The following is a 12,681-nucleotide window of genomic DNA, read 5'->3' on the forward strand; positions in this document are numbered from 1 at the left end:
GAGGAAATTAGTAAGGAAGAATTATTGGCGGCGCAAGATTTTGTGAAAATCGTAATAGATCGTAGCCAGGATGTAAGAGATCGTGCAAACGACAATTGGTGAGGACATGTCGGACCGAAGGCTGGGTATGGGTTTACCGCGAGGCTATCGGATTTCCGGTCCAACCAGTTGGACGATTTTTAACCGCCATTGATTTTTACCGATCGATTTCTAGACTTATAAGCGATCTTATTACCGGCGCGCCGACCAACAGTCGAAGATCGTACGCGACTTTGCAAGGATGGATCGATGGGCAGGAAAGGTAGCTGTCGTCACTGGCGCGAGTGCTGGGATAGGTGCAGCGATCGCCAAACAATTGGTTCGCAATGGTGAGTATAGAGTTATAGACTAATCGAATTGTCGAACGAAAGAATTAAAAATATCACGTACAGTTGCATGCAAAAGTTTCCGACCAAAAATAATTTTGGAATTAAATTATGTATAATAGGTGTAAAGTAGAAATACAAATATATCATAGTAAAGAACTTTTATTATACTATCGAAATGTACAACTCAAAAATTTGATACAACAACTAGTAATTACTTATAACAAAGATAACAATTTTTACTTCTTCATAAGTATCCGGCCAAGTACAAAACGTGAAGAAAAAACACGATAACTGAAGGAAAAATGTTCATAAATGGTTACAAATGTAACCTTATCGTCAATATTTAGTAGTCATACCCTGTGAAGCTATCACGGCGGCACATCGGTGTGGCATCGATTCAATAAGTTTGATGATTCTATCTTGAGAGATATTTCTCCACTCTTCTTGAATTTTTGTCCATAAAGCAACTTTATTGGTAAACTTAACAGTTCGTATTCTTAGTTTAAGCTCTTGCCATAAATGTTCTATGGGATTCAAGTCTGGAGATTGACTCAGTCAACCTATAGTTCGGATCTTATTCTTCGTGAAAAAGTCCTGAAGCAACCCAGACCTATGTTTTGGATCATTGTCTTGCTGAATTATCCATCCTCGTGGCAAATTTCGACGGGCATAAGGTAGCATTTGTTCTGATAAAATATCCCTATACATAGGAGCGCTCATAGTACCCTCAATTTTGTAAATTGCACCGACGCCTTTCCAAGAAAATACACCTCAAAGCATAATACTACCTCCACCGTGCTTCACTGTTGGTATTTGATATCGGAAATCATTCCTAGTGCCTTGTGATCGTCTAGCATACTTTCTCCCATCATTTCTAAATAAATTAATTTTGTAGCCATGGTTAAGGGTTCAAGGAAAAGAATTCTGGACAGACAAAGGTTTATTGTGAGGAACATGGTTATACAGAGGATTGGGAATGGATAATTGTAACAGGAATTCAGAATGAACGGAAGTATATAAAAGAGCATAATACAATTACTCATTTTACAATATTTTACAATTTTCAATCTTTGAAGTAGAAGAATCATTCTGTACTCCCGCTCGTAATTGTCGTCCAGGTATTATCGCCGAACTCTCCAAAAACGAACGGGCGTCCAGGAATAACCTCCCCCTAGCACCCGTGTGAAGCTGGGCTCACCTATATGAAAAACTCAAAATTTTCTTTTTGCATACGTTTGCTCACGTTTGCTCAAGTGAAATTTTCGTTTGCCCCTCGTTAGTTCAAAAGATACAGGCGATTGTTTAGACGGAGGGAACTATGTCAATTATTAACAAAATTCAAATTATTAACAAAATCAAATTATTAAGAAAATTTAAATTTCTCTTTTTGCATATGTTTGGTCATCGTTTGCTCACGTTTGCTCAAGTGGAATTTTCGTTTGCCCCTCTTTAGTTCAAAAGACACAGGCGATTCAAATTAGGTGGGGCCAGCTTCACACTAACCCCACCTTTTTAAAAAACTCAAAGAGAAATTTGAATTTTGTTAATAATTGACATAGTTCCCTCCGTCTAAACAATCGCCTGTATCTTTTGAACTAACGAGGGGCAAACGAAAATTTTTTACAATTCGTACACAATATTACTTCTGCAGAAAATAGCTGCAGTTTGTGAACTTTAGGTATTTATAAAATAAAACTTAGTTTCTCTTTAGGCTTATAAACATTTATAAACTTGGGAACAAAGTAGTTCAGTAGTGGTCTGACTTTCGAAAGCCTGTCTGCTCCATCAATTAACTCTTCATTGTTATTGAAGTGCCAGGTCTTCCATAACATACGAAAGCTGTCTCTTGTCATTGTTTTCGGAAAAATTGGCGTTTCTATACACGGATCCGTGCTCCAATAATCCTCTTTTCGGTCCTTACGCACTTGTCCTATAAGAAGAATATGCTCCAAAAATTTCTTCATGTCTTGTATCCTAATGTCTTTCCATTTGAGGGCTTTCTTGGAAGTTGTGAATTTATCGATATTTTTATAATAATATCAATTTGACTCTTCTACAAGGAATGTAAAAAAATTATCGCCAATAAATAAAGCTACAGCATCCGCTACATTATCCGGAACGTTTTCCGTATCTATTCCTGATCGACCTAAAAACTTTTCCAAGACTGGGCGTTTGTCTACTGTGATGACCATTCTCCTTGAGAATCAGAATCATCCGATTCTGGGTTTGAATCAAAACTGCTTGAAATTATTCGTTGAATAATAGTTCTAGAACGATACATAATTTCGTCGTCACTACAATCATCATTGATAACCTAGTCATCGCAATTCGATAAACTATCTGCATACAAATCTTCATCTTCACATTCTATTTTATCGTTGTCCATCTTGCGATTAACGGACAGTAGAGCTGTTATTTGTGTTTTTCGGCGTGGAGCGGCGCAATAGTCCATGCAAAACAACTTTAGTTGCTCCCCGTGCAAGATATGAATCTACCTTAAACGACTTTAGTCGCTTCCTGCGCAAGATGTGTTAATAATAAATTAAAGAATCAATGTTAACATAATTTTTTCTTTATTTTGATATAAAATTGCGAACCATTGTAATATTCTAAATACTATGCCAGATCTACTACTACGTGAATCAAGCGACAATAGTAACTCTATATTGACTTACAGCGTAACTGTAGAGCCTCCTTAAATTAGATTCCAGTCGATTCGAGCAATGTCTCTTTAATTTTAAAGATAATCGTGGAAATGAGACCTTGGGATGTAGACGAGGGAAAAATTGATTCATATAACCGGGAACTACTGTATTCGACTCTCACTTCACTGTTAATTAACGTTTCACTAGCGCAGTCGACAAATTCGTTGTTATTCTAATCCAAGAGCTAATGACGATTTTTTATTTATGAAAGTACAATAACGGGCGCGAAGTTGCATATTTTTGCACGTCTGGCAGCCCTTATGTTCCACGTAAAAGGTAATGAGAGGGAACAGCGGAGTGCAAAGGGTTAATATCTTTAGTTTTTTTATTTTTTACTCCCACATAAAATTACACTCCTCCCAAATTTTTGCAAGGCATGCTGGTAGCAGGCCTCGCTCGAAGGCCAGAGAAAATCAAAGAACTAGCCGAGAGCCTGGAAGACTGGCCAGGAAAACTCTACGCGGTCGAATGCGACGTTTCCAAAGAGGAGAGCGTCACGTCCGCGTTTGCATGGGTGCAGGAGAATTTGGGATCAGTGAATGTGCTGGTCAACAACGCTGGCATGACCAAGGAATCTTCCCTGATAGGTAATCTGAATTTTAAACGTTACAGATGTTCGATGAAAACTCGAGTCTAAGGATAAAGAATTTTTCGAGAAACTCTTGCCAAGATAATTATTTAAAAATCCTGATAAAATTATACGCTGTTGCAGGGCGCAGAATAAAGTATACTGCACTTGGTACACAAAATACTTTATTTTTATGTTATAAATACATAGTGACAAGGTGGCGTCCGAATTCGCACTGAACAATCGTTCACCGCATGTTCGTAGACGGAAAAAAAAAACAAATGAATGACGACAGCTCATAGGTCGGTATTGTATTAGGTTGTCCAGAAAGTTCGTATCAATTTCTAAGAAAAATTCAAAAACACGTTTGAATTTTAATATATATTTATCGAATTACATAGGTGCCATTTTGTTCCACAACCTTTCCACTTTTTAAGGGATGTGTACATATTATTTGTTTTCAACCACTTCAATGTATTCAGGCCTGCACCACCTATCAAAAATCGACATGGACTTTCCGGACAACCCAATAATAGATACGTCGGTAATATATTGCAATATCTCTACATACGCTAAAGCTCAATGTAGTTTTGACAAAATTCATCGCATTGTGCACAGAGAATGCAATATTGAATTTTTGTAAGACACCGATCGGCGGGGGAAAAATTTCAATTTGAAATACAAATACACCTAAATGTATGTAAAGCCAGCAAACTTATTTGTACACCTAATATTACCCATGTGCTACTTTTTTGTTCGGAGGTGTATATGTACAGTCAGTCTCATAAATATTTGTACGCTCTACGTCTATTGAAGAAGTTTGTCTAAAGTAAATAATAGTTTCGATGTTTTCAAGTAAAGGTTTCGTTGTACTATACATATGTACATGGGTAAACATTAAATTTGTATATACAGGGTGTCGCAGAATTAGTGTAAGAACTGGAAATAGGGATAGCTGAGACGATTCTGAACCTCAATTTCCTTTGCAAAAATGTCGGCTGGTGCTTCGGTTTTGAGTTATTACCGAAAAACCGCCGACCAATCACAGTGCCCGAGTACCGCGCGCCGAGCCGCGAGAGGCTGGTCCGACGGCTGGGCGGAGCGTCCTGGCTCAAGCCAACCTCTAATTTTTCGTTAATAACTTAAAAACGAAGCACCATCCGACATTTTCGCAAAGGAAATTGTGGTTCAGAATCGTCTCAGCTACCACCCATTTCCAGGTCTGATATTAATTGTGGAGCATTCTGCATGCAATGAGAAATGTATTTGGAAACATGAACACAGAGCACGAATATTCATGGGACTGACTGTATAATGCATGTGTAAGTTGGACGGCCTATCAAACTTGGTCATACGTCTACGTCATGTACGTGACCAAAGGTGTCCGAGTCATTCGCTGGCGAACCGTCGTGTAAGTCGTCTCTAGAGTTATCCCGTACCTCTAAGCGTAGCGAGACACTGGCATTTGTGTGCAGATGCTCTCTCTCTCTCTCTCTCTCTCTCTCTCTCTCTCTCTCTCTCTCTCACTCGCGCGCGCGCGCGAGTTTATTAAGTCTCTGATTTCGAGACGTATGCATGTGATGTGTCTGATGATGAAACTTTAATTTTCAGATGGCACCCTAGAGGATTGGCGTGTCGTATTCGATGTGAACGTGCTCGGATTGTGTCTTTGCACACGAGAAGCGGTTCGAGCGATGCGAGAGACTGGTGAAGAGGGTGTCGTGATAAACGTGAACAGCTACGCAGCGGATAGAGTGCCCTTCATACCTGGTTTCTCAGTTTATCCAGCTTCAAAGAGGTCTGTGACCGCTCTGGCCCAAACGCTTAGACACGAACTCACGGGAACACGGATACGCGTCACGGTAGCCATTTATTGATGTTATACAGGGCGTCCGAAAAATGTTGTAACACCTTCAGAAGAGTGGTTCGGAAGGTGATTTGAAACAACGTTTTCCTTAGCGAAAATGTTGTCCGGGGCTTCGTTGAGAAGTTATTAACAAAAAACCCCAACCAATCAGCGGGCGCTCCATTGGCATACTCGCGCTCCGATTGGTCGGGGAGCGTGGCTGCCTAGAGCGTAGCTTACGCTGCCGTGAGCGCTCTACCGGCATACGCGCACTCTGATTGGTCGAAATTTTCTGTTAATATCTCCTTAACAAAGCCTCGGACAACATTTTCACTAAGGAAAAAGTTGTTTCAAATCACCTCCCGAACCACCCCTTTCAAGGTGTTACAACATTTTTGGGACACCGTGTATATTAGTTATTCGAGATTCTAAGATCTGGATTCATTTTCTGCAGAGTATCAGTCCGGGACTGGTCGCCACAGAGCTGATGGCCTCCTACAGTACATTCTCGGGCGAGGCGTTAGCTTCTTTGCCTACTCTCGACCCTGAAGACGTGGCTGCTGCTGCCGTGTACATTTTGTCGAGCGAATCCCATGTTGTTGTAAGCATTACTCCCCATTTTTAACTTCTTCATATTAATATAACTATACTCTGATTTCAATATTGTAATATATATGTATATATATATGTATATGTATGTATAATATTCAATCTTTCCACATAGAAATTTCTTTCACAAAAAATTATACAGAAAATTGCTATATATGATTTCTAGATATTTCTAAATATTTTTAGATATAAATATAAAAATTTCTTTCTTATTTCATACAATTTTGCATATCTACTGCAATTTTCCACAATTTTCATAGTATAATGTAGCCATAGACATGATGATATGAAAAACGAAATAAAGATCATTAAAAATATTTATAAAAATAAATAATCAATTATTAAATGTCTATGAGTGTAGCAAATTAGCAAAATAAACAAACGGAGGCCTAAATTATTAATCGCCATGTAAAAGAAATAACAAGCATCCCAATACGTATAGCCTAAATTAAGTAACGTGTACAATAATATACAATAATATTTTTTAGTTTGATAAAAATGAATCGCACTGAAATATTGTATCTGTCTTCAGGTTCAGGACATCGTTCTGCGTCCCCTAGGCGAATCCTGGTAACAAACTCGTCGAACTTCACTCTGTACATCGCTATCGAGTTTGCGCTATTATTAGAATTACTATGCCGATTATAATACGAGCGATATAATAACAATGTTTATTTATGTACGCGTATAAAAGGCGCGTTCACTCGTTATCGTTGCTTCCACGATTGCGCTACCCACATGGCCTGTGTTTATTTTATCTTTAACTTGTCGACTTTGTCATTCTCGTTTCGCTGACAACAACAGCTGACGTTTACGTCGCGTAACCTATATCGCTGTGTTTTTATTCAGCGCAAATAAATCGTCCAGTTTTCGAATGGTAATTTCGCTGTGATTCGCTTGACGATGGAGATCATTGATCTGGCACAGAAGAAGAAGGCTTTCGCGCCACCAGAGGAACGCTACAAGAACCCCCACGCGGAAGCCATGAAAGTACCTTTACTTGTACCCTGTTCTTAACACGTCATTTACCGGGAGCCTATTTTTAGGCTTTTTAATTGCAGTATTTAGCTATTCGAATTTATTTACTGCGTTGATGGTTCTCTACTTACAATGTTCAGTGTTTGGAAACAGACTTGGCTTTCAATGTACCCAGTAACAGTATGGAGGAATTATTGTCAGCCTAGATTGGCATATGATACTGTAGAAAATTCTTTTTTTAATTAAAGTCTGTTTCTAAATAGCCCGGTAGGTAAAGTGTTAATAAACGCGAAGATACTTCATCATCCAGATAAATCAAATTGTATCAAACGATTGGTTAAACTTTGGCTCAGGATTTGATAATTTGATAAGATTCACAAGATTTGATAAGTTTTAACCAAAAAAAAAAAATGGGCCCCTGAGCCAAAATTCAGCCAAACGATTAATCAAACTAACTAACAGCTATAATTCTTTTAAATTTAGTAAAACTTATTTTCCACATTTTCTCCCAATCACTTCCACCTTAGATTCTCTTTCTTTCTCTTTGATATCAATTTCGTTATACAGAACTGTGTTAAGGTAAACTCTTTTGAGGAATGTATAGTTTACAATGACGTAGTTCTCACAGAGAAACTGTAATAGAGAACACGATGGAACTTACGAGCACGATTAAAAACAGTTGCGCCAACTGTGGTCCTACTACAAGCCACTTAGCAGGAGCAGAGAGATTCAGCAGTCGAGAGCATTGTTCAATCAGGCCTCCAAGCTTGTCGAGAAGGAGGAGGACCTGGAGAACGCTTGGGGGTTGATCAAAAAGGGGCTACTTTTAAATCCAAGATTCCACGGATTCTATGCATTGAAAGGCGATTTATATTCCCGTCAAGGTATCTGATATGCATCTAGCAGGGGTTTGTTAAAATCTGAAGCTTTGGAGAATAGTTACACGGGGGGTGTAAACTTGAATTATCAGAGTCCTGACTCTTGCAAAGTTTTAACAACCTTAAGTATTATATAATTGTAAATTGTATTATTTAAGAAAAGTGGTCATCGGCCACAAGCAACTACGAGAAGGCGCGAAGAATGACAAAATTCGACACCAGACTAGGAAAGGCAGAGATAAGTGTTATGTACATTGACCAGTTGGTCGAGTGTTACACGAAAAGAGGCGACTTGTATTGGGAAAAAGACCAACTGCTAGAAGCTCTTGGCGATTACGAGCAAGTTTTGGTGGTGAAATTGCGTGGCACCACAGCGATAAACGTCCAAGTAGGTTACAGTAGGCTATAACTTGGCGATTCTTAACCAATAGACTTGTGGGGTTGAACGCGAGTAGAGGGAGAGCGAGAGAGAGGAGAAAAGAAAGGGAACGTTTCGTCCTTTGAGTATATAGAAATGGAGGATGAATTGCTTTGTTCTGTATAGACGGAAAGTGTGCCAAAAGTCTGTGCGAAAGAGAAAGGTATAGAGTGATATTCGTCCTCTCTGCGCATGCGTTATAATCGTACCTGTACTGACCTGCACTTTTAGTATACATATATAATCTATAAAAACCCTACACTTCAGTTTTATGAATTGTTGTAATAGATAATTTTAATAGAAATGTATATTCAATATACGAAATTCTCTAAATCTGTATACTGCATAAAACAAAAAACCAATGCTTTATGTATATACAATATATTTATATTTTACTCTAATGCAACTTATAATTCCTTGGCATCTGTTATTGATTTTAGCTGAGATAAACAGTAGTTGGATTCCGTAAAGATAATATGCGCATATTTTTCTACAATAAACGTTACATTTAGTGTGGACGCCAATGTACCTATAGCATGGCATTCATACTGTATTTGACGCATGCGCAGAGAAGACAAAAATATAATTCTATACCTTTCTCTCTCACGCAGACTTTTTGGACACACTTTCGGTGCTGGTAATTCCCCTCCATGTCTATATACTCAAAGGGATATGTGGAGTTCGGTCGGGAACGGATTATACAGGATGTCCCGAAAATGTTGGAGGTCCTTGAAATGTGTGGTTCGGGGGGTGATTTGAAATGTTACGAGCCAGGGCGATAGCGACGCGCGTGTGAGCCCAGCGAGTGGGATAGATTTGAGAATTGAACCAATACGATTAATTATTGTGTATCAATGGTGCCGAAGGCTGAGGATAGATTAGACAATGCAGACGACTCAGATAAGTTAAGTCAGATAGCTGCAGGAATCGGTATCTCCCAGTTAAGGGTAACCGTAGGGTAAGGTTCCCATTGTGAGGTTGTTGGAAAAAGTGCAGCGACTCTGGCGCGAGGTCAGATAGCTAGCAGGAATCGGTATCTCCCAGTAAAGGGTAACCGCAGGACAGGTTGAATTAGGGAATTCGGGTTGAATACACTGAGCTTAAATCGTATCGTTGACGAATAGTACGCGTCGCGGATAAAGCCTCGCAACTTATTAATTTAATTGAATAATAACTCGAGCGGCAAAGTTATTATGTTGTGGGATCGTTACACAGGCTAGGATTGCTTGTTATATCGTGAAGGTTTAGTAATTGACTTAGGAAACTTTGAATTTACACAAAAGAATATATATATTCAGAATAACTATACCAAGTTACAAATGTGCAGTGTTGTGTTGTCGCGGTCGTGTGTGGTAAACGTTGAATTTAATTACCTAATTGTTGCACTATAAGGTTAACTTGATCGAAAGGGAAACTGAAGCCCGATCTCACTAAAGCACACTCTGCAACGATGGACGTGATGTGACTCTACGTAACTCTATCGTTCTAATCCCCCGAGCAACGAAAATCGTAGGTTTATATACCCCTAAATGTTGGTGGGGATCCGTCGGTGATTTCCATATTTGGAAATCTGACGGTTAGGATTTTCGTGGCTCTGAGGTGAGCAGCTGCGTTCCCTGGGAAAGGGTAGATAAGAAGTCTTCCCACGCAACGCAAGTCGAAGATGATGTTAAGAGTATGCAGCTCCAGGATGCACTCCAGGGAGACCGAGCTCCAAATTTCAGGAGGGTAGATAAAATAAAATTGATGAACGCGAGCTTCGGAAACAAACAGCCAGTTTCTGTATACGTAACAGAAACAACTTTTTCCTTAGCAAAAATTTTGTCCGAGGCTTCCTTAAGGAGATATTAAGAGAAAACCCCGACCAATTAGAGTGCGAGTATGGCGGTGGAGCGCCCGCGGTAGCGTACTCTAGGCGCTAGGCGGCCGCGCTTTTCGACCAATCAGAGCGCGAGTATGCCAATAGAGCGCGCGCTGATTGGTCAGTGTTTTCCGTTCATATTTTCCTAACGAAGCCTCGGACAACACTTTCGCAAAGAAAAAAGTTGTTTCAAATCACCCCCCGAACCACTCTTTTCAAGGATTTCCAACATTTTTTGGACACCCTGTATAGAAAAGTTAAGCGGGACCGAGTGCTTGTGGGAAACGCGTCTATCTGACTTAACTTATCTGAGTCGTCTGCATTGTCTAATCTATCCTCAGCCTTCGGCACCATTGATACACAATAATTAATCGTATTGGTTTCCCTCTGGTGGTGAGGATCGGAGGTGCCACCACAGACTCAATTTCTTATTTCTTTATAGCCTTTAGAACTATTACTAGGATCAATATACTTCGACAGGACAAGCTCTTAAAGGTCCTACGCTGTCTGGATAAGTACGTAATGTTTCAACGTTATTGGGATGAATTTATGGCAGATGCTAATAGCATGAGAACATCCGATCTGTTGACGACGCACGCGGAATACAAGATTTTTCTGAAGGAAATGGCTGTAGCCAGACTAATGCTCTCCGAAGCCCTTAAACTCAACAAAAATAACGCTCAGGCTCAAGAATTATTGCAAGTCTGTACCCCTACCACAATGAATAGTCGTGATTTTAGTATCGAGTGTCTATTGAATTCAATTTATATACAGCGGGTGTAGAATGTAACTGTAGAATGTAAGTGTGAAATTGTAGTTTCTTAACTTCTTTTTTATAATCAATGATATTTTACATATTCCTGGAAGTCTCTAAGATAGATATAGTCCAAACAACATTTACTAGTTTCCTAATTAGTTTCCTACATTTTACTAATTTCCAGAAAAGTACTTTTAAAAATGGCTCTAATAGAGGAACTGAAGAAGATCCCACTTCGAATAACTAATAATTTAGTTAATTTAATGCTTAGAAGAGTTGTGATAATTATAAAATCAAAAGGAAATCCCACGAATGAAGTATTATATACTTGTAAATTAATGTAAATTTCTTTTATTTTAATGAAGTTTTAAAAATTAAACAGTGTGGAGTGAGTAAGGGAGTAGTAAGTCAGTCATAAGTCAGTCGTGGAATGAATACTTTTTTTTTTTGTTAATTTCGTAACTTGCATAGATACCTATTTTTTTGTACTCTATCTATTCTAGAGATTTCCGAGAACATATAGAGTGTCATTGTTTATAAAAAATAAGTTAATAAATTACAATTTTACATAGTTTTTTTGGAAATTGATCGGTATACGAATACTTTCTACACCCACTGTAGCTACTACTCAAAGATTTGTTTCCTTCTTTTTGTATGACTCGTGCGAAAATATCGTAATTGATTTGAACAAAAAGTGAAGTGCAAAAGGTTAACTTGAAAGCATAATGAATTTTTCTGATAACCTCTCGCGTGCGCTTCATGAGAATCTCGCACATGTGTATACAAATATCGACAAATTATAACTTAAAAAATTCAAAGTGCCCAATCGGTCCATCACCTTAGGAAATTAAGTTGATTAAAGTTATTTATTTTTTAACAAGTACTGATTGAATGAATTACATAAACAAGGGTAAAATTCATAAGATAATGAATCACTGTTTACTGAATGATGTAACCAAGTATCAAATGTCCTCAGATACTTCATGGACTAAGATAAAGTACTACTTTTACATCTCACTCATTTCTCGAACTAAGAAAGCTACAAACAAGCATTCTAATGTCTTCAAGAATCATTATACACCACAGTAATGAGTCACAATTGTCTTACAAATAACAGTGTGCATCTATATCTTAACATAAGGAGCAATATACTTGCAATACGCTTCATTAATACTTTCTATCTTTCAATAGCAACATCAGTCTTTCCAGAACCATACTTCTCCACTTTAAATCTTGATACTGTCCGTCATACCCTCCCTCTCCTCTTTACTGCTGACTCTAGTCTAAAATATGTAGTCTAATGTTCTTCGAAATAAGTTTCACAAACTCCAAGGAGAACTTATGTCTCAAACAGTCTACGATATAAAATATTTACTACGCAAAAGTATATACAACGCGACACTGGAATAGAAGTAGAAAACTTGAATTCATCGATCCTGCGAAACGAGAACGTCCTCTTGATCGTTTCCCCTTTCGTTGGTTTCTTCTGGCTTGCCACGTCTCAGCCTGTACAACGAGCTCTTCACCGAAGAATAAGGCGGAACGTTCGTGATGAATTCGTATCCCCTGTTGACCAATTGTCCGACTTCCTCCTTGTATATCTGCGCGATGGGCAACACTTCCTCCCGCACCCTCTTCCTCGCGATAGCTACATGCTTCTTCACCTCGCACTTGGCCAGATCAGGCTTGCAGG

At 38.7% G+C, this 12,681-nt stretch overlaps 1 protein-coding gene and 1 long non-coding RNA gene across 2 annotated transcripts; both read left to right on the forward strand.

The window, feature by feature from the left end:
- Positions 1 to 4: 4 nt before the first annotated feature.
- Positions 5 to 6,977, forward strand: LOC128896259 (farnesol dehydrogenase-like). Its single transcript, XM_054159490.1, has 6 exons — positions 5 to 125; positions 215 to 368; positions 3,448 to 3,660; positions 5,253 to 5,503; positions 5,942 to 6,088; positions 6,629 to 6,977. Exons 2-6 carry the CDS (start codon positions 281 to 283, stop codon positions 6,668 to 6,670), a joined length of 741 nt encoding a protein of 246 aa, XP_054015465.1. The 5' UTR covers positions 5 to 125; positions 215 to 280; the 3' UTR covers positions 6,671 to 6,977.
- Positions 3,668 to 4,340, forward strand: LOC128896313 (uncharacterized). Its single transcript, XR_008461956.1, has 2 exons — positions 3,668 to 3,943; positions 4,043 to 4,340. It is a non-coding gene; the product is annotated as an uncharacterized LOC128896313 (long non-coding RNA).
- Positions 6,978 to 12,681: the final 5,704 nt, after the last annotated feature.

This window comes from Hylaeus anthracinus, unplaced genomic scaffold (genome assembly GCF_026225885.1).
Source record: "Hylaeus anthracinus isolate JK02 unplaced genomic scaffold, UHH_iyHylAnth1.0_haploid 0, whole genome shotgun sequence".
NCBI lineage: Eukaryota > Metazoa > Arthropoda > Insecta > Hymenoptera > Colletidae > Hylaeus > Hylaeus anthracinus.